General features: G+C 39.9%; 2 protein-coding genes across 8 annotated transcripts in view; one reads left to right on the top strand and one right to left on the bottom strand.

Moving 5' to 3' along the window:
* The window catches only part of SLC10A7 (solute carrier family 10 member 7), a 164,636-nt gene extending 147,194 nt beyond the window's left edge, over positions 1–17,442 (top strand). For all 7 annotated transcript variants that reach the window (XM_062602823.1, XM_062602820.1, XM_062602819.1 and 4 more), the window contains 2 exons: positions 9,840–9,985; positions 13,364–17,442. In XM_062602823.1, coding sequence (XP_062458807.1) covers positions 9,840–9,985; positions 13,364–13,408 — 191 coding nt within the window. In that variant the 3' untranslated portion in view covers positions 13,409–17,442. The remainder of the gene's footprint in view (positions 1–9,839; positions 9,986–13,363) is intronic.
* Positions 1–23,155, bottom strand: part of LSM6 (LSM6 homolog, U6 small nuclear RNA and mRNA degradation associated) — a 66,451-nt gene that overhangs the window by 15,524 nt on the left and 27,772 nt on the right. The window lies entirely within an intron of this gene.

Consider the following 23,155-nt stretch of genomic DNA (forward strand, 5'->3'; position numbering starts at 1 on the left):
CTGCAAACCAATCTGAAAGTAGGAAGTGGCATAGTCCACACTATATTCAGCAGTTATAGTGGCTTTTGGAGATAGAGTTTTTATAATCACAAGATTCACCATATAGCATCTCTAGTCTACCACAGTTTACTCAATTTTGTCCTTTCTGTGATTCCAGAAGGGGAAATACTAGTGTAAATTAGGGAATCTCCTTTCCTTTCTGACCTGAAACATATGTTTCTTTGATTAGACTTAGAATGTAGCAAGAAATTCTGTACCAGCTCCCAGGGCTTCCTTTTCATCTGTATAGCTTTTTTATTAATATTTAGAAAGTTTGCCTCCAGCAGTACTAAAATGTGCATCAGAGGACAACAGTTGTTTGCTGTGTTTGAACTGAAGAATCTCACCCAGGAGATCTCATTCACTTGAAGTTTACATCTCTCAATCTCAACTTGCAGAAAGAGATCGATGAATAACAATTATCATTTCAGAGTTGCACCTCTCCAATTATTTATTTGGTTGTGTGTCTTCCCAGATGTACATGTAATTGGATCAGACACTAAAAACCAGATTGCAGGTTTTTAATGACAGCAAGCTCATACCTCTTTATAATAAAGAAAAAAATAAACACACATATCCATCTGTAAAATGATAATGACACAAGAGCTCTCCCTCCCCACCAAAAACAGTTAATTTATCTGCTTTAAGAAACCACACTATATTCAGCAGACACCTGACAGGTTACCCTTGAGAAGATCCACGTTTGGACATGACTCAAGATATATTTTTTTTACCTCAAGTTGGCAGAGGCTACAAGTGTCACCCTGGCAAGTATTGAAGATGATGTTGGGTGTCCCTGAGAGAGTTGCATCTACATTTGCTGCTCTCAGTGCATCTTCTGGCAGCCAGTCTGAGCTGCTGACTCCAGACACTTCTAAAATAGTGGGTGCAAAGATGTGAAAAATCAACAGCAGCAGCAAAAGTTAGAAATCCCCTACTGTAGAATAGCCTTGGGAATCTGGGAGAGAGATCCTCATCTAAAAGCTGCCTATGACCATTGGCAAATGCATAACCCTTATCCATACAGTTCTAGAGTAGGAAATAGTATCCCTCAGTTATTCTAGGTAGTGAGCTGTTTTCTCAAAATGCCTTCCCAAATATCTGGAGCACTGAAGTCTGGCTACATGTATTCTCTTGGCCACTGAAATCTGATGAAGATAGAGTTAAAAGAAAAATTATGCTAGTATTCCTAACTTTTTTTTTTTTTAATAAAAATAAGTGTTTTCTTGTTTCACCATTTATAATGAATTTGTATATCATATTTTCATTTGAAACAAGGTTTCAGGAGGAAAACAGGTTTACAAAAATCTATTAAAAGATAGCATGAAACAGTTTGGAGCATAATCCTTTCCTGCTCGTGTTTACAAATATAATAAGAACAATTATAAAACATGTTTATAATGACTTTTTATTAATATGTGTAAACAAAATTCACATCTAATGCTGAGAAATCTTAGCTTCAGCTATTTGTGGAAAGGGCAGTAATGTTCAAAGAAATAATCAAATTAATCAAATCTCAGCTTTGTGGTTTTAGGACATTGGTCAATCTCTTTGTCCAGAATTCCTTTCATTAGTAGGTCTAACCTGTTAAGCCTTTAAAAAGTGTTGGCTACAAGAATTACAGAGAAGAGAATGAGTGTTTAAATTCCGTTCATTTAAACTTCATAGCTTAGATATTGCTAGTGAATTACAAGGAACAATTTATCCTGTGCCTTGAGTATGTTATGTGTATGAAGAGTGACCTGACAAGCCATTGAAGTGTGAGGATCGGCTTACAGCTTTGCTGTGCCCACATTGTGGTGCCAAATTAAAGATAAGTCACACATAAAATACGACTTATGGTGGTTCAGTTCATTCTTGAATTCCCTGTTACCTAATTGCTACTACCAGATTGTCAGACAGGTGGAGTCTAAGGCACTAGTCTTCAGTTGTTGGTGTTAAATGTTTCATTGTTAGCAGCTGGTAAGATTGCCTGTGTTGTTCATTAAACATCACTTCCAATCTAAATGCACCCGTTGAAAACCCAGAAATAGCCAAACTGTACTTTTTACTTAAAACTTTGATAGTATCAAGATGTGCTGTGTCCTACTAACTGCACTTAAATTACTGATTTCTGTGATGAGTATAGTGAGCCAGTTACACAAAGAATGAGTAAAAACATTCAAATCATATTAGGTTTTCTTCTTTTTTTTTTTTTATTCTGGTTAGAGTTACAGCAAAAGAAATATCTTATTTCTCATTTGTTTCTTTCTTCCTCTCTTCTTTACTTAACTATTAGACCAGTCTAGTCCTTTACAACCTAGTGTGGGGCTCAGCGAAATTCTTGCATTCTAGCATAATTATATGGCCAATATGTGACCATATCACTCTGATTCAGTACAAAGACTTCCCAATAATTCGTACTGGAAGGGCTTGTTGAATATTCTGATAAATCATTTTTCTTTCCCAAGGAGAGAGGGGTGAAAGTGAGAATTACTTTGAAGATCAGGATCCATGCAGAGCTCCAAACTGAACTAGGATGGTGCTCCATTTTGCAGTTTCCTCCTGTAGCTCTTCCAGACTCCCTTAATGTCTCACCAATCCCTTGTAAAGCTTCCCCCTCAGATATTTGGTTTTTACCAGTTTGTGAGCCTGGTTTTTGCTTTCCATCACACTTATCATTGACGTGACATATGAAAACATAGTGAAAAAATTGCTTTTTTTTCCCCCTGAGAATATTTTAAGCATAAGTCTTCATACAGCATATATGTCAGCAAAAAGGCAAGGGTTATGTGGTCTCAAATGCAACAAACACTGCACAATCTTCCCAACCAGAGACCAAGTGTCATATCACCTGGAGACAGCTGTGGTTGTGCTGATGGATGATCTCTTCATATCTACTTGCAAAAGTTATATTTCCATGGTAACACTAGGCCTTATCATCGAGGTGTGATGGAACCAAAAATGCCACAAACCATTTTACTTCTGTAAACTATTGTCTAGCTACTGCAGACGAAATCTTACTGTGGCGCTGTTATTTTCTTCTGGACAAGAGAGTAGAAAAGGTTGTCAATTACTTTTCTCAGCCTTCATTCCTTTGCAAAGTGACTGTAAGGTCTAGGTTATTTTGGCTAAGGGCAAAAGAAATCTGAGTTACAGCTGGAGTGGGGCTCGAAAAGGACTGTCAGATTATCCTCTAAGGAATTTTCCAGCTGGGGAAGAACTTGGTTCTTGGTTTTGGCTCAGCTTCAAGTATTCTTTTCTCCCCCAATGAAAGGTGATTTCATATTATGTCAGAAGATGCTTTCTTCAGCTGAAATGGAAATACTCAGCAGCAAGCAAGTATTTGTGTTGTCAGGTACCGTTCAGCTATTCCCATTCCTGAAAAAAACCTGGTCCTAAAGGAAAAGCATTTAACTTGAGTTCAGTACACACTTTGGAGAGGGCATGCATGCAGGAAAAAGAATCTTTAACCAGTTAATTTGTCAAAAGCATTTTCTCCTATTGTGATCTCAGTATGTCATAACAGTCTGAACAAGGGCAAGAAACATTTGCCCAACTAGTCTTCACTGAGGATAGGCATAGTATATATACTTTTATCTCCTCAAAATTAGCCATAGCAATGTGATTTGCCTGGGAAGAAACAGGAAAACCCTTAAGAAAGTTTTCAAAACAGGAGATTAGCAGCATCTTGTCATTCTGGTAGCCACCTGTATGAACAACCTTTTTCTAATCTGGATTTTGCTCAGATCTTGCACCCTTTCCCACCATGCAGTCACTCAGCCCATTTGGCACTGCCTTTGCAGGGATAAGCACAGAAAAAAACCCGCTCTGGTAGCTTAGGAGGGGTTTAATGTAATATATGCTCCTCTTTACAGGTCTTCTTTCCATTGAAAAAAAAATAAAATAGCTATTTGACCTACTAATGTTCCCCTCACATCAAGTCCTAAGAGTATCCTTCAGAAAGAGGACTGTGGAGAATGTCACAGAAGCTACCATCATACACTTGATTCAGTTTTGCATATTGCACTTGAAAATTACAGCAACTGAAATGTATAGACAAGTAGAAGAGAGAACTGAAAATCCAGAGGCTAAGGCTTTTCACTGCTTTGTGAGGGTGGTTTGGCATTCTGAATCCTCAGTGCCTGGTTGTTCCATAGCCCTAGTGATGACCTCTTTGTTTTGCCCCAAACCTCTTTTCCTAAGAAGTAAATGCTGCAATGTTTTGTGATTTGGAATGTGTTTCAGTAATGAAAGCAATAAAGTTTTAGGATAATTTGTTTGTTATGAAGACGTTGAAGGGGAAAAACCTATACAGTGAAGTATATAAGTAGAGCATCTAGCAATAATTCTGCTTTGGTGTGAGAGATAATGGCCGATGTTTCAGTGGTAATAAAAATGTTCTATTAAGTTCTCTGAACCCATTGCAATATGGTAGAAAACAGCAGATGATAAAACAGTGCTTTAAGGGGAGCGTACACATTCAGCAAGCATAAAATAAACATATTAAAATAGAAAGAAAACCCACCCTGATTGCCAGTACTTATTGTTTTATCACTTCCGTCATGGGTATAGGATAAAAGAAAACTCTTACTTGCTTGTTAGAAGAAGAAAGCTCCTACTTGAAGTTCTTACTTGGCAGATGTCAGTTGAAAGCTCTGCTATGGAATGTGCTGCAATGTCAAATTCTGTTGGGTAATTTTAGACAAATGTGTCATGTGTGACATGGAAATATGGCATGCTGTACATTAGTGATTTCCCAAGTGTTTGGATCAGGTAGTAATGTGCTCAGAAAGTGCTCTTTATCTCTCAACACTGTGTACTGGTATAGCAGTGGGGAAAGGCTTTTGGTAGAAATTACTTTAGTCAGAAAAAGAATCCATTTACAATATGTGCCTTCTAACATCTTTCAGACAATGCATTGTATTAAAGAGGCATTTTTTGATTAATGTTTTATAAACATTTTTCAGCATGACAGCTTAAAGTCCCTGTAAAATTGTAAATGCGTGCATAGTGCTCACTTCCATAAAGTCAAATGCCATCTCATAAAGTCTAGTTGGATCCTGTCAGTGACAGTGACACAGAATCAGTACCTTGGAGCATTAAAATTAATTTGCTTCATTTATATTACTGCAGTGATAGCTAGATGAAAAGAGTCCTATATTTAAATTCTCTTAAAAATACCTTCACATCTTTTAGGATTTTTTATTATTATTATTTTACAGTTAACTAAATGTAGTGAAGTGCAGCATAGTATTTTCATGGGCCTTTTAAGAAGGTGACTACAAAATGTGAAAGTAGCAGAGGGGAAAGGCGAAGATATGGGAGGTTACACTGGGTACAAAGCTGGAGGACGGATAAATAGCTTTTGAGTTGTGCAGGCTAGTAGAGAAACAGTAGCTTTTGACCAGGGCTGATAAAACACAGCCTTGGAGGCAAGCTGGAATACCCTGGAGCAGTGGAGAGCAAACAGGACTTTCCTATACCAGACTGTAAGAGCAATCTTTTCACTCTTCCTTGCTGTTCTTGAAGGTCACGACGAACAGCTTTTCTCTTGGTAGCTTTTCCTCAGGTTTGCAAAGTTATTACATGAAATGGGCAGAGTGAGGACACAGAAAGGGAGAAAAATTAAATGTACTCCATACCACACTGCCTAACTCACTTCTCTCAGTTGCACAGGGACTATGATTTTACTGCCCACTGGGCTTAGTGGAACTGAGTGATTTTAGTGGAAGTGCCCAAAATTTACGCTGCTGCAAGTGAGCAGAAGCAAAGGTCTTGCGAAGCAAAACCAAGCAGGCTAGAAGCATGGAAGTGGGGAAGAGGAGGAAAAAGGAGGAAGAGAGAAATGCAAACAGAAAAAGAGCCCCTGAATACCGGAGCCAAAGAGCAAGGAGGAAGATGGGAACACAGGGGAGCACTGGTAGGAGAAGCAAAGCCAAGCAAAGGAGAAATGGGAAATTCAGGGTAAAAAGCTGAGAATACTAATTATCTTGCTTGTAAGGGATATCTGTGGGATGAACTCAGTGCTCCCTTCCTTCTGCTACAGCTCTCTGTAGTCCTGGTCAGGTGAGATGCTATTTCCTAACCCAGCTGGGTACCACACTTCCTTTCTTTGGGGGAGGATGGGATACAACCCTGACTTGCACTTTTCACAGTGTTTGGTCAGCTCTGATCCAGGAGTTGGATACATATTCATGCAATAAGGGTATTTAAAAGACTTTGGCAACTCAAGTTTGTTATGCCTCTACTTGGAGCGAAGCTGTCCGAGTTGCTACCAAACCACAGAGGAGCACTTTGTCATTCAGCACTCATGACAGGTAGTGAGTGAGGGTCTTTGGCTTGAACCAAGCTGCTGAAAGCCTGAAATAAACCCTCATAAACCACAGTAACATGAATGGGGTTTTGTGGCATGAGCCTTCAGAGCATGACAGCAATCTTAAAACGTAACAGAAAGATTGTGTATAAACTGATAATGCTAGTGTTCCTCTTCCAGTGTCAAGACAAAGACCCACAGAAGTCAGTCCATTACCCTGAAATACAGATAAGCATGATTAATGGCTCTGTGAAAACAAAATGAAAAATCCTTATTTTTTAAATAGCATTATTTTTCATATGTGTGAATGCTGCTTTAATGCACCAGGTGACAGATAAATACCCTAGTAACTGGGGGGGGGGGGGAGGGGGGAATGGGGTGTAGAAGCTGATGTGTACTTTGAGGAAACTTAAGACTAAGACAGTGGACTGGGGTTTAATATACGTGATTTGTTGCTGTGTAAAAAAAAAAAAATTAGGAAAACAGGAGTGGACAATCAGAAATAAAAATAGCCATAACCATTTTGCTTAGCATTTTCCTTCCTTGCTATCTATCTGAAAGATAGAAACTTGTCTCACTTTACCAGTTTTGTTATAGCCACACCTGTTCATGACACTGCTGTTTTACTCAGTGCTGCTGTTATGACTTCTCTTAGTGCATGCTGAAAATGCTTTATGGGCTAAGATTCAGCATACAGCATCAGCCCAAGCATTAGAATGTTACTTTTCTTTCTTTAGCTGGAATTTGGTTTTCACTTTGCTTGGTTTTGGTTTATGTGTATAAACAATATGTAGTTTGTTTGTGGTTTTGTTTTGAGATTTTTTTTTTTTGTAAGAGAGGGAAGAGTAACTATTAAAATGTTTTTCCTAATTAGGAATTTGCATGAGCTTTGTGTGTTTGGAAAACATTAGCAGTTGTACTGAGGCTTGCAGTTACTGTGCATTGCTACAAAAATGTTTGCTGTTTTGTTTAGCTTTGTGTCAATATTACTGACACAAGCATTTGTGACTGTATTCTCTGGATCTCTGTCATGAAATATTTTCTCAGACAGCTGCATACTGGCAAAGTTGGAATTATAAAAATCAGAAGCATATTAAAAGGCAACAGGGCTTTTTATTTCCAATGAAATAATGCAGAAACGATTATTATTTCTTCTTTTCACCAGTTAGTTTTTTCTGGTAAATAACAGGCACTTTAATTGCACATTAGTAGTTTACAGGAGCCTATTGTTGTGACGTGTATTTAAACATGCTGTGAATTAAGAATCTCTTTCCAACCAGTGATCTAATTACATTGTCACACTAATTATAGTATTTTGTATTTATATTTGACAACTTTAATTTTCTTTTCCTGCTTTACTGAAATAGCTTTCCTCTAGAGAACTTACCTTTTAGGCTCAATTTTCTCATCTTTCAGAAAATATACAGTAATTTAAAGCATGTCTCAGCCACTTTGGATCCATTCTGTTCACGTCTCTGCTGTTAGTTTTCTGTGTGATCTTAGGCTAGTCATTTTAGTGTTCTCTGATTCTCTGTAGGAGTCCTGTTCAGCTTACTAAAGTGGTTTTGGATCTATGGATGAAATTGCACTACCAAAACCCCAGGTACTGTCTTAGGAACATAAATATAGCATGTTCATAGGTTGGGGCTCTAGTTTATTCTTCTGTGGTTAGAGAATAGAAAAGGATGCATAAGGGCCAAGTTGTTGCCTGGAAACAGGCAATAAAACCCTTATCTGTTTACAAAAACAGTTTGATGGGTATTTGAAGTAAATATACTCCTTAATATAATGCAAATGCCCATTTAATTTCTATCCAAATACTGTTTATTTCAAGCCCCAGAAATCAGTGTTAATAATAAACAATCCTATTCTGTGCTAGGTCCATGATGTTCTTTTGAAGGTAATTATAATATTCAAATTAGCATGCAAGCCTTTATTTGATCTTTCCCTGGTAATAGCCATGTAGGTAAAGGCAACTAGTATGGGGATGAGATTGTTAGTGGTAAATGTGATAAAGCTAATCAAAATAATGGCAAGAAATGGTGCTGTGGAAACATCATGAAGATTTCAGCAAGCCTAGGCATGCCAGAAATGGTGAGGCACTGGTGGCATGGTAATAGTCAACAAAAACCCTGTTTCCTTACATAAGGGGGAGACAACTTTTGTTAAGGCACACCTAAAAAAATGTTGGAAATGGGAATTTATCCAAGACATACAGAAAAGTTTGCCCAAGCATGGCTGCTTTGGCTGATCTGAAACATCTGCTAATAGAGGAATAGAGGGCATGTGGCACAAAGCTCAGCTTTTTGTCATTGCTGAGAAAGGAGACACACAACGAGCTCTTTAAAAACTATAGCCTGCTTTGGTGCAAGGGTGATGGTGGCAGAAGATTCCTAGAATGACATTTAAGATGAGAGAGAAAATAAGGTATGTTGTCAGGGCACTGCTGTGGAATCACAGCTGCTCTTGTTGGCAAACTTGCAAATGCCTGGTCAGAGATGGTTGCAAGTTTTGGCCACATATGTGAGTTGTAGAGCATGGTAGCAGAGTTCCAAGGTTTAAACAGGTAATTTTGAACAATATCATGTTCAAAGTAAACATAATCAATTTATTTACTGCAAAACTTAATCAAATTTAATTTTACATATCACATGATCAAGTGGGAGAATTATGCATGGAGACGTCTAACACAATTAGCAGTGTTTAGTGCAAATTCAAGCTCTTAGGAAAAATGTCCCATCTCTAGCTTGTAATACTCACTTCTTCCGGTATGTAGCAACTTCTGTACTCCAGCTGCTCCCTAACTCTTCATAGGCATGATCGCTTTATATTGCTCACTCTGTTCACTAAACTTTTTCATGCTGTATCTCTTCTTAAACACATAGGTAGAGCAGAGAGTTTTGTTCTCTAACACCTAAGCACTGACCTGCAGAGTACTTGACTCTACCCTGTGACTGCATGAATTGGTCAGAGCAGGGAAAGCTGTCATTTGGGTACTCACCAACTGGCAGGGAGAAAACTGGCCAGAAAAGCACAGTCCTTCTCCAGTGGTGAACAGGCTGAAGAAAGGATACAAGCAGGAGTCAGGCAGGTTGGATGGAGGACAATTGCAAAAATACAGAACAGAGCACAGTGAAAGAAAGTAGTAAATAAGCAAGACACAAGTGTGCTCAGCAACTGAACAGTCATGGTATAGCAGAATCTATTTTCTATCAAGTCTTCAGCAGGAGTTTGACAGCATTAGCTTAATTAGATCTTTTATGGCATTCTGCTACTCCTTCCTTAATGCCACAGAACTTTCTCTGCCAGGTATTCTTTTTTTTTTGCTCACGTTCTTGCTGGTTTGTTTGTGTTGGGGTTTTTTTACATAAAACTTCTGAGTCTTCACTTTGTTTCTTTTGGAAGGTTTTTTTTGGTGAAATGTCAATGCAACATAAAATGTTTTGCTTTTATCTGGAGCTCAAAATCTGAGGTGAAAGTCTCTCTCCTGTTTGTTTGTCTGCAGGGATTCCAATGCTGAAGATAGTATTTGCGGGTTATGAGCACCTCTCCTTAATTTCAGTCCCCTTACTCATCTATCATCCTGCTCAGATTCTTCTTGGAAGTCTGCTGGTACCAACAATAAAATCCTGGATGGTTTCTAGACAAAAGGTAAGAATTGCTGGTTTTTATTTATAGTGGAAAGAGTGCTATGACGAAAAAACCCACCTAAACATATCTTAAACTCCTCAGGTTCCTTCTTGGAGATCCCATGGTAGGGACTTTTCTGTGTCTTTACTTCCTTTGCAGCACTGATAGTCACAGTAGTATAAAAAAAAAAGAAAAAAGCTGAACTTTATTCTTCTTGGCTCTGAAAAGGTTCAAATCTCAAAGTTAAACTTTTATGATTAAATTATTACTTCATTCAGATTATGCCTAGTAAGAATGGCTCCATTTTTAGCTAATGATCACAGATTCGGCTCTCCCATATGGAAAAGTGACAAAGATCTGTCCACTGGCATGGAAGCTGGGGAGATCACATAAAATGAGAGCACTCTCTGAATTGAATTGAAGCAGGATTAAAACTGGTTTGATTTTTCACTTGGGCCACTCTCTACAATAGCAAGAAGTCTACAGGAGTCTAATGCATCACATTTCATGCCAAAATAATAATGGCAGGGGATAGCTTGTAGGATAATAGCCTGTAACTGAGAGGTATTTGCATTGATATTTCCAACCCTAACTATTCTATGATTCTATGATATCACTGATTCAAATTATGCTTATTTCTGTTCAGATTGAAGCAATTGACATCTGACAGCCATTCTGTGGTCTATATGAAATAATTGCAATGAGTTTGTTCGGGTTCTCAGAACAGTAACCACCCCAAGAAAGCTAGTCCGTGCAGCTGACTGTAATGCTGTCCTTATTGTTCCGAGATAATAAGGATCAAGAAGCTGTGGCATCTGAAGCAGTATTTGACAGCCATTTTAGCTGAGACCTACTGTGACAAGTACAGTACCACCAGTACCCTGCATTCTCCACTTATCAGTGGAGAAATGTTTGGGTTTTTATATAACTTCCATGTTACGAATTGTCAGCAAAAGCCATCAAATGCCATTTTACTAGCTTCACTCCACTGAGTCACCTTCCTAACCTGAATGCTAAAATTCCCCAAATCAGTGATTTTTATGTGGCGCCGCTTTTGGTTACCTGAATTGTAAAAAAACCCAAAACCAACCAACTCTCAATTTTCAGGAACTGAGTCCAGAAATCAGACCCTATTAAGATATACTTATTGCAGCATCCAGAAATGCAAATTTGAGAATCCTATGTCATTTCTCCATCAGTCTGAAAGTCGTGATCTTTTTTTATCAGAAACTATCAGGAGACATCACAGTTTGTGTAAAGAAAACTCTATGCCATTCCCTCAGAAAGACAGCCTTAAATAGACACTGCCACGGACAGAACAATCCCTGCAATGCGACTTCTTTTCAGCATCTAACTTGCTCTCTGCTGCCAGCATCAGGAGTGGGACTGGAGCTCTTCCAGACCTCCCCAGTACTCAGGGGTGGTAATGGCCTTTAGGGGCTGCTGTCAGATTAACTGCTGCAAGTTAACACAGCCTTTAAACAGGGCATCAGAAAAGTCAGCCAGTACTGGAGAGATTTACATTTCACCAGCACTAGTTTCTTATTCATTAAGCATCAAATAAACCTCCTGTGCTAATCAGACTGTAATGCTACTGTAGAACCACTTTGGGGGATTGTTGTTCTGTTGCAGCAGTTTCTTTAGTTGGTCTTCTGTATTATTCACAAATGTTATTTTAATTACTCTTTGAAAAAAAATCAATGAGCTTGGTTCTGGTACAGTTGCAGTAAGTATAATAGAAGTGAATGTTGTGACTGGATAATGGTCTCCCGCTTTGAAAATAAACATGTCATCATCACCCTTGATGTTTATTTTCTATAAACACCTTGGCTTCATTTTGGCATCTCTCTTGCAGGGGGAGACGGTTATCCAGTCACAGTACTCAACTGCAGTGACATTCTTACTTAATTATGATAGTACATGTGATCTGGTTGTATGAAATTGAATTTAAATATTTAGAGGTTCATCTACACTAAGGTATTTCTAGTTTGTAAATATGGCAGCAGCATCTGCCAAACTAAAAAGTTAAAAAATTGTTTCCCGAAACAAAATGTGGAATGATGTCTCTCTCCAAAGTCTTGCTGAATAATATCTAAAAGACTAATCTCAAATGGCTAGATTTAACAATAGTTAAATGCTGGTGTTTCTGAAAGCCAGTGTTTCTGAGGGGAATAGAGCCTATTTATTTTTAAAGGTTTGGATTCTTTTAAGGGTTTATACTTGTGCTGGAGTATTTTTCAAGCAGTGCTTACAAGCTTTAAATGTACAATATTAAAGGTTAATATCTACAATAAGAAGACCCAACAGACATCTCTCAGACTAAAAATTGCTTGTTTAGTCAACCCTCCAGAAATGATAAGTCTCTCACTCAACAGGCAAATGCCAGCTTGTCAGGGCACTTTGCCCAAAAGGCTAAGGAAAAAAGAGGTTCCAAATTTCAGGAATTTGCAAATTTCACTGATTTCCCTTTCACTCAGGGTAATTCATCCCACATAGAAAGAACTGAGCTTTTTTGATGCAGAGCTACCCTACAACAGGCATCCTTTACAGTGACCATACCAGGATGGAGGAACAGCTGAAAACCTAATGCCTTTTAAGCCTGTCATATTTGCCTCCAAAGTTAGACAAGCTACTTCCTGCCAAACTAGAGGCATGATCACCTATCGTTTGAGCTGAACTTATGTCACACATTGCATAAAAAGTTCAGCCACCATAGTTGGCCAGTCCTGTGGGGAACACAGAGCTGAACCCTGATAAGAATTAAACCCCAAATAAATAAACCACAGATGTATGGTTTCTCTTCTCTTTAGAGAGAGTAGACTGGAGTTACAAAGACATCAGGTGTCCCCTGGCATAAGATAACCTCTGTACTGATGGATTTTGGCTTATTCTTACCTTTTCTTAGAAAGGAAGGTACAAACATTAGAGGTGCGTGACACCCACCACTGCAGCATTGACTATACTCTGAGCAGGATTCAAGCCATATGGACGGAGGCCAGGGAACACAAAGGCGTTGGCAGAAATTTTCTCTGCAGTGTTTCCCAAAGTGCATCAGAAGCTCCTATATCTATGCCACAAGTGGTTTGGGTGGGCTCCAAGTTGCTGCTTTCTAAAAGACATCTGAGACCCACCTCAGCTTTCTTCACTGGCACTGTAATCATATTCCTTGTGGTTCCTCTGTTAAGGCTACCTGTATATGAGGAGGTTGTGATGAGCTAACAGAGATAAAAACATCATAACAAATCCCAGCGTGGCCCATCAGCTGCATGCCAACCCCTCATTCAGCCTTCCATAAGCCTGCACAGCATTTGTTGCCCCTTATAAATAAAAATCTGGTCTTGTGCTGTTGGTTGTGTTTGAAGGATATAAAAAAGTGACCCTTTTGTTTACTGTTCACAGGCGCTGAAGTTAACCAGGCAGCCCAAAGCACCCGTGAAGGTATAATTATGGAGATGGCCTGTGTCACAGTGAATGTATATATGTACTATACTGTATACACAGACAAATGAGACAACTGGGTATTTGTGAATGTTGCTTCAGTGCATATTTTATTTTTATATATATATATTAAAAAGATACCCGTTAAGTGCCTTACAGATGCATTTTTGGCAAAAGCATTGTTTCCAGAAGCCACTTTGTTGGTTACTGCAAGAGGTTGTACAGTATTTTGGAATCCTTTAGGTTTTATTTTTCTAATTGAGTGAATGGTCATGACTAACAGCTGTTTCTTCCATTGCCCCTGCTTTGAGCCAGGTTGCACCAGCTGTAAGTCTCTGTTTTAAACTAGCCAAAATGACCAGAAGCTTATCCCACTGCTGGGTTACCCTGGGGAAGAGCTTTCTGAAGGCTTTTTTTTGAGATTGACTTGAATTTCTGTGTGACTCTGTTACACTCCCTAGTCATATGACTGTGACATGCCTTTTTCTTCTGAGTTTGTGTATACTCAGCATGGGGCCATCCATTGGATAGAAGCTGAAAAGCATGAATTATTTGCATTTGTTGACACAGTTGTCTAGACATTCCTTCAAAGTTAATGGTTTCTCAAGAAAATTCTTTTATTTCCATTGTATGATATTGTGCCATTGTATATCTTAAATGCCTCATAAGCTTCTTCAAAGAAATGGTCTGGTGCTTGGGTTATGAGTGAAGTATTTGTGTTTGCAGCTAGCAGATCTTTTATAATTTACCCCTGAAGAACACAAATTTTTCGTTTCCTTTTTTCTTTTTCTTCCCCCGGTGCAATGCACAGAGACCCGCAGTGACAGAATTTAGGATGCTAATATTGAAACAAAACCTGCATTGTAGTAAGCCAAGCTATGTTTTCTATATTGCTGTATTGGTAATGAATAATAGCTTGTGAGGACAAGTTGATTTTTTTTTTCTTTTCCCTAGTTGAAAGGATCCTTTTTGTAACAGAAGTGCTATCTTAGCTAATTTGACAATCAGCCACCACTTTTTAGAAAAGGAAATGTTACTCGTTTTAATAAACTTATATGTAGAAAAAGCATACAAAATACTGTCTCTAATAGGAATGTTGAAGAGAAAGGAACACAGGCATATATTTAAACATTTAGCCAGTACCGCATCTTATCTGGGAGATTAAGATTTCAGAAGTGTGCTCTAGTCCAGGCTGTGAGGTGTACCCATCTGCAAAAACTGGGCTGACAATTTGCATTAAACTATTAAAAAGAATTTAAGAAATAGGACAAACTGGGATCAGTTCAATATAAATGCTGAAGTTTCATGTGGCATGGTTAACATTGCAGTTAATGGTGCAGCTGAGTGCAGTTTACCTAGGAGCAGATCTTTAGCAGATGTAAATCATTATAGCTCTAACAATGCTACATCCATTTACATAAGCTAAAGATCTTTTGTATGACAATAGGCATGTGAAATTCATATCCTTTTGCCTTTGTGAAAAAACTGTGTTTGGTTTACTTAGTCTATTATTCCTAGTCCGTTATTCCTCTGAACAATGGGAAAGTAATCCAGTACCAATCATCAGTGCTTTACCTGATGGTCAGTCAGTGCAAGAGTGCTCTGATGTCATCTGTATGAGAAGCTATTGGTAGCTGACAGCATCATCTTGTTCAAAATTATCATCATCAATAAAACGACTGTGTAATGAAGGTATGTGAGGTGACAACATGATGAATTTTTTCAGTCCTGGGCTTAAAAACCCTGCTTGCAGCAGACAGTCCAGACATAGGACAGTTTCTTTTTGTTCTGTTTCCATAAACCTGAACTTCCCGAGTATATAGGGACTTAATCCCAATCCCACTGAAGTTGATGACCGTTTCTGTTGGTTTTGAATGGCAAAGAAACAGGCCCAACAAGAGCACTCACTTTCTTAAAATACACAGGAAGAGTTCAAGCATAGAGTCATCATGTCAATGCTAAGTAGTCAGAACACTGCAAGTACCCTTACTGAGCTACCTCTGCGTACTGAATCTCCAATTTTCAGTACACCCAACAATTTGCTTCCACTGAACACATCCTTTTTTTTTGTTAAATTTTTTCTACGTTTATTTTAAGCTGTTTTACAATGGAGTTTTGTTAAAGCCTTTACAAAGTCCTTTCTGATTGCTTGGGGCAGCCTAAATATCGTTTACGAGTCTTGGAAGTGTTAGTCTAAAGGGAACATAAAGCAAAACTGAAGTATATATTTTGAATTTGTACTTCATGAAACTTAATTATGCATATCAATTCTGTTATGTTTAAAGACTGTTAAGATGTTTAACTGTGACCTGTTATTATACTTATATGTCTTTAATAAACAGGATGGTTTTGAATTCAATTTTGTTATTAGAAAACCAAGAGAAAATTATTTATTCTCTAGGTCAACTTTTTACCTCTGTTACCTATGATTTGTTCTTTTGTGGGTAAGCTTTTGAACTGTTTGCTTGTTCTTTTGAAAGACTATCTCTGAAATGTATGGAAATATTTTATGAACTAAACTTGAGGAAAGAAAGTCCTCAGAATACTGTAAATTAGCACCAACTGAAACTTAATAATTGAACTCCACCAATTTTTCAGTACAGGGTTAGAACTGTTCTGAATCTTTTCAACTTCCTGGCTTTAAAGTTAACTGAGAGGTATCTGAGGTATTGAAAATAATCAGGCGAAACTGACAGCAAGTGAGACCTCTGTCCATGTTAAAAAACATAAGGATTTTCTTGATCATCAACAGTTCTGATCTTGGGCATCTCTATAATCCCACCTAATGATAGCAGAGGAATAAAACGCCCAAACAATAAAAGAGCACACCATAAGTCACAGGGAATCTTAGCACTTTGCGTTGAGTTACTCAAACATTTTATTTCCCTTTTTGTGCACTAAATTGAGAAGCTTTTGATGACCCCAATAATTTGTCCAAGGTAAATAATTCTTTATGTGGTCAAATCAAAATTGTGGTTCTGTTTTTTCTTACATATCCTTTAGTTAGTATGAATAGGCTGTATGACAGAAAACGCAATCTCAGCAGAAGCTGTGTGGTTGTGCTTGTTCACAGAGCAAACAGAGAGCAATACAGCAGCTTGGTTTTACAGAAATAGTCCCCTACGTTATTCTGGCAGTCAGGGAAAGAGGAGCTGTTAGTTTTATTTGTGTGAGGTTTTCTGTGGCAATATCTTGACAGCGGGAGGTTAGAAGGCAAGATGAAATATTGTCTGTCTGCAACACATTTACTTATGTGCAAGTGTATATGTGCATAAGAGATGAGCAATTGTGTACATAGAAATCACTAGAAAGGACCGAGTACCTGGTATACATTTTTTTGCAAGACTGCATATGGAGAAAGAGCTACTTTTTTGATGTTATTCTGACATTAAAAATTAAATTTCAGACACTGAATTTTTTTTTATTGAATCCTAATTTCATACAGAACCTTTAGAGCAAATGATCGCATCATTGTATTTGTAAACTCTATAGACTATTCTGCACTTAAATAGATGTAGATGCATTTGGGATTACAACACAGTAAAGGGCTAAATGATAGTTTCTCTATTTTGTTATAAGCCAAATGCATTTATATTTCTATTATTATAAAGTGCCAGAAACATGTACAGTCCCTATTAAATAGACAAGAGACTAAATTCTCCCCTTGGTTACACTTGCACATCTCCAGTTAAAGAGCTGTTAAGTTGCAGAGCGGTCTCCGCATGGAAGCTGTTTGAAAAGTCCTGTCATTGTTCTAACAAAGCTTGGTAATAATGGAGCCATGATGACAGTAAATGAAGAGTATTTTACTTTAGATTTGATGGCCTGCCTTTTCCAGTATCTAATAAACCAAATCTCTTTTGTCCTATCCACGAATAGCTCCAGTCTCCCAGACCAAAGGAGCGTCGTATCAGAACAGTGTCAGCAGAGGAAGGTTGTCTCCTCTTTGCTGTTTTCATGTGTAAACCACATTATCAGTTGTGTTCATTAGACTGTGATTTTTTTGAGGAGGCATTTTTAAATAAATTCTTCAAAGTTTATGCATATAGTTCCTGTAAAATTGTCATTCAACAGGGAACTCCCTGCAGGATGGTAAGTAATCTTCTGGAGTAGCAAGGACAAGGACTGTCCAATGGCTCTAAATGTGCAGGACTAGAGAAAGCAACACCAGGAGATGCAAGTGCAAGGCATGTGCAGACACGTACGCTTCATGCTGGCATCTAGAGCTGTAACAGAGAACATGAAAGCAGCCTCTGAATTGTTCTCCTGCCAGAAAGGTGGAAAGTGAGATCTTCAGTGAGAAGTAAAATTAAATTTGTTAGTGATTAAAAGGATGAGAAAGATGTGTTGGAAACAATCGGTGGCAATGAGGCCTCTCAGCTGCTCCCCTAAGCAAATTGCAGTCTCGGTGGAATATCAGCTTCTCAGTCCATCAAATTGCAGCAGTCATGTCTGGAGCTGATGGGAGCATGAGTCACCACTTAATTTTCTCATCAGTGGAGGCCAAGTTTTCAAAATATTTTTAGATGCATTTCCACAGGGATTTCTGCCAGCAGTGACCTAGGGAGTGACAAGAAAATGAGCAATAGCTGCTGTTGAATCAGGCTCTGCTCCCTGCCACCTACCCTACTGACTGCAGTTTTGAGCAGGGAGGGCAGGTAGGTCGAAGGCCTTTGGCATTACACAGAAAAGAGCCTCACCGAGTTGATCCCAACGCCAGGATTTGTCAAGTAATAGCATAACCTGTTAATTCTTAGGCTATCTGCTAGGTTCAAATCAACTCTGTTGCTAGCCCAGCCCAGAAGCAGACATGAGATTAGAAATTGCTTGTGATCCCTGCTCAGAGAGACAGCAGATACCCAACAGCTGCAGCACACAGAAGAGGACATGCACCTCCTAAAGATCCTGTGCTGGTGCATATTGTCCGCTTTTTACCTGTGTTCAAAGTTGCCCCCTGGCACAACCATTTTTCACCCAGTTAAGAAGTAAAAAAAAGCCTCTTTGGATAGCATCCTGTGTGGGTAAGCTCCATCTAGTGTAACTGCAACAATATCAAAGGCTTGCAGATGTTAGCATAATGATGTTAGTGTATCTCTGTAAAAGAAAACTTTCTATTTATGGTCAGTTTTCTTAGGAAATGGTTCTAAATTTAAGGGTAATTATCTCTCTTAAAAGATAAGAAAATGGACTGCCTCAAAGGAAAGATAATTTCATTGATAAGATTGAAAAGAATTGTGGAGGTCATGTAAGTACTGGCCTTTTGCCAGAAGAATTGCAGGAAATAAAATTGGAGAGTCCTGTGACAATAATTAGGTATGAAATTCTATTGACAAAAGCTTTTGCAGTTTTGTGCTCCCTCCGTTTCTTAGTGTTTGTGATTACTTCCCCATCAGTGTCCTTTGTCTGCTGCACAGACAAGTTCTATCTTATTTCCTGGTATCTTCCCCATGTAAGTTTTGCCACTTCTTGTCAACAGCGTTTGATTAAATAAGTGATAAAATGTCTTTTTTTTCCCTACCTCCAATCTAAATCCTCCCCCTTCCCCCCTTCTTTGTGTTTTAACTTCTCCCAGTTAGCTGTCCCTAACTGAACCTATTGGTGTCATCCCCAAGATGCTCTTATCTGCTTGGAGAGCATCTCTAACAAGATGCTCTCTTCTTAGACACACCATTCCACAGAAGCATGACAAGATAACCATGACCGAGAAACCAGGGCAGCTTTCCAAGACACTGCTGCCTGGGGAAGCAGAAGTCAGCTTTTCATGCTGACACTGAAGAACATTACCCATGCAAATTGTGGTTCTTATGTTCTCTGTTAGGTCTCACAGTTTCCCTGGATGAAAACACCCACATGCATGCGAGCCTGCAGCTCAGCGCTGTACTCACTGTAGTCACTATTGATCCTTTGGCAAACCTGTGTATTTTGGCAAGTTCTTCAGCCATTCAGCCTTTTTCTGTTTCATAATGTTGCATTAGACAAATTTTGGGAGAACCTTGATATTATTATTTATAAAAATGACAAAAAAAAAATCTTTTTTTTCAGCTGAGTATTTTAGATTGTTTGTCTAAAAAATCAACTGATTTCCAAATAGTGGCTCAGGACTAAAAAAAGATGCAGGTATGGTATTTAGTTTGTGCATCTGCTCTGCCCCTTCCCCAAAACATACATGCTGTCATTCAGGTACGTCACAGGAAGTTGACTAAAGCCCCATTTAGAAAACCGCTATAAACATCTCTTTAGGTCCAATTCCCTGATAAACAGAATATATCCCAGAGGCGTAACAGTATACTAAAAGTAAAGAGTACGATGCAATTTCAACAGCTAATATGATGACTCTATCTGATACAGCTCACAGAGTGTTAATGTGGGAAGCCTGTATCTTTTCAGCTCACATGTCTGTGAGCATAGTGCACGGATCTCTCCCCAAGCCAGTGCCAAGCCTCCTCCTCGGAGCTTATGTGAGCAGCAGCCTGGGAGTAGCACTTCCCAGGGGCACTGGAGTTCTTGCCACACTGTGCTCCCAAACTCCCCTCTTTCTGACCCCTCCAAGTATAAAGACATTGTCGAGTTGCGATACCTGAGATTTTGCATGAGGCAGGGGAACCTGACTCTGTGGAGCCTGACTTTTATTACGTTTCTGATCAGGTAACATGTATTCGTGATGTGTTACAGTTGTGTAACCTCTCTGATTATAAAGGGCATAAAGAGCTGTACTGTCACATTTATCTCATTGAAAGTATCTGTCGGGACATTGTTTAAAAAAAACAAGAAAAGTCAAATTTTGCTGGTACCAGTTTTTTTGAAGAGTTTTCGGTAGTTTGTTTTGGGGTTTTTGTTTTTTAAGTAAGTAAGGTGCATACTACGTGTAGAAAAACTGCTCTCCATGTGTAACAGGATGCATATTAAACCATTATCTTCTATGTTCCATGATATTTTGTATGTATTTAGGAACGTATTTTACTTATCTAGCTCACTACTTTCTAAAGCAATCTCATTCTGCTAATTCATCCCGGTTTAATTTTTTAGCTTTGGTGTATACATAAATATGCTCCACTGTATTGCAAGCAGCAGCTTTCTATATTTAAGAAATAAATTTAGTGAGAAATTTCAGTATTTTTCAATACTACTGAAAATAAAATCTAGTCTGTCAAGATGGCATAGTGTTATCTGTTGAATAGCTGCTGCTTGGAATGCATTAGAATGCACTTTTTCAGAAGCCCCCGTTTAGGAGTTTATTGTCTTAGCAACAAAATGTTTGCAGCACAATACATTAGCAGAAGGAAAAGAGTATTTATAGCAAATAATTCAGCTGTTATAAATTATGACTGTAAAGAAAGAGAAAAAAAAACTTGCTGCCAGATTCTGGTTTCAGTGGTGCTAAGGTAAGTAATGTTCGTTTGATTAACAGTCAAGCCATGAGTGGTTTTCATTTAAAGAGGACTTTATTAAAGCTTTTGTTCTCAAATTCATCTCTTTTTGTTCTGTTTTGAATGGACTTCCATCTGAAGAAAACTCTCCATGACTTTTTAGCCTATGTTAAATTCCCAGTGACAAACAGATGAGAATCACTATTAATTTGCTCCAGAAAGAACTAATAGGCTTTGTCAAATAAATCATGCAGATCACCAAGTGTGCCATTCATCTCTTTTGCAGATGACTGCTTAAAAATCACGATAGCTGTCCTTTGAAAATCTAAAGTCAAATCAGCCCTAATCAGCCCTTTGACTTGAAGTGAAAAATTCAGACTGATGGTTGCCTCAGACCTTGTTGTTGTTTGCAGTTCAGAAAGTGACAGGAAGCTGGTGCATGTGTGGTTTTAGCTTCTAGGAATTGATTTGTCCCTTGGATGAGCGTTGTCGTGCCTGCACCCCTTGCTGTGGTGGGGATTTTGCATCTCACCCGCAGCAGGAGCCTGGAGGTAACTGCGCTGTATACTTTATATAAACTGCTCAGCCATTTCCCTGCCCTGTGTTCCTGTGAGCTGCCCCGTGTCTCCTGAGGAGCCAGAGGTCGCCAGCAGAGTTGAACTGCTGCACGTCGCCTCTGGCAGTGTGTATGCACCCGTCCCTGTCTCTGTCCGTGCCCAAGGCCCGGCCGCCGGGTTCCTTGGGCAAGCCAAGGCCCGGGGCTCCCCAGTACACTGCAGGCTGAAGCAGCGCCGGCTCGCACCTGCCCCGCTGCGCCCCTGGCAGCCTCCTGCCCGCCGCTGCATCTCCCCTGAGAAGAAGGCGGCGAACCGGCGGCCCTGTCCCCGCCGCGGGGCTGGCTGGGCCCGATCCCAGTGCTGCGCTGTAGCGGCCTCGGGCTACCCGCCCCGAGCCTGTCCCAGGGGCAGTGAGGCAGCAGGCGGTCTCGGTCACCGCCGCCATCTTCGGGGCAAGGCTGCCCCCTGGCGGCGGCGCGGGGCCTTGCGGGCTTCGGGGAGCAGGGGGAATCCTGTAGGTCCGAGCCGGCTTGCTTCTCACTACCAGAACTGAAACTGAAGTGTGTGAGAGGAGGCCACAGCCGCTTGACCTCGGCGTGGATCGGCCCCGGGAGGTGCTGCCCGCCTGCCCCGGGCCGGGAGCGCAAGGCAGGGGCTGCGCTTTCCTTTTGGAACGGCTTTCTCCCCTCAGCCCTCCCGGCAGACCGGGGAGGTCGCGGTTAACTCCTCCGACAGGCAGCGTCTGTGGTACATTAGGCACCGGGAATCGCTGGTGACACTTCATTTGACTGGGTTAAACGTTTTTCCACTTCGGGCCCTGCGTTTGCATAATGAAGATCAGCAAGTCACGTCTCCTTTCCCTCTGCACCAACAGCCGCGCATCCTCGGTACCTGGCCGTGGCGTCCTAACGTACATCAACACACGCTGATATACAGCAAGGCTGCTCTTTGACTCGCCTTTGAAACAGCGGCACAGTTTCTCTACAACAAATTATACTTTGACATTAGAAGGTGGCAATCTGTAATGGATATTGCAATCTGAAGATTGAAAGAGACTATCTGTGATCTTTGTCCTCAGCTGAGTAAGCCGGAGTCTCACTTCTCTCTTCCATGTTATTTAATTGTGGTACATAACCTTGGGATGTACTAATAACCATTAGTCAGAGCTGATATATCCTTTATGGGCCTGCCCTGCTCAGGAAGGGAGATGTTCTCTAGAACAGCTGTAAATCAGCAAAACATGCACTTGAATGTACAGTAAAATGGGGGTTGGGACATGGGCCTTCATACATCATGTAACAAAATGCTTTATTGAGAGAGTCACACGTACACTAATGAGGAAAGAAATCTGCCACAACCAGACCTGTAAAGGTGAAACATTCTAGTGGCAGGAGGGAAGCGGGAAAGATTCCTGAGCAGCTCATAGTCTAAGGGCAGTCATGAGACCCCAGGTCCTTCCCTGCCATCCCACAGGTGATGGCGCACCTTGGAGAGGCTGGCAGGAGAAAACAGAGGGGAAAGAAAGGTAAGGAGCCCTGCTGAGCTGTCCAGACACAAGGACTTTTGGAGTGAGCCCTGAGGCTGTGGCAGGGGTAGCAGAGCGGGTCCGGCTTGCGAGGAGGAGGAGGTGAGAAGCTGTTCTGCTGCTCCCCAGCTGGGCAGGTTGGGTCACTACTTAATTGGGTTTTGCTGGTAAGCAGCTGTCTTTCAGCAGCTGAATGTTGCAGGAATCATTGCAGCATCTCCTCATTCTTTAACAGGCATTTCTTATTATTTAAATATAAGTAGATCTGCACCATGGAGCTGGCTAAAGCAGAGGCAAACCCTCA

The sequence above is a fragment of the Pezoporus occidentalis genome, unplaced genomic scaffold, assembly GCF_034315485.1.
Source record: "Pezoporus occidentalis ecotype Australia unplaced genomic scaffold, CSIRO_AGI_Poc_V1 ctg79, whole genome shotgun sequence".
NCBI lineage: Eukaryota > Metazoa > Chordata > Aves > Psittaciformes > Psittacidae > Pezoporus > Pezoporus occidentalis.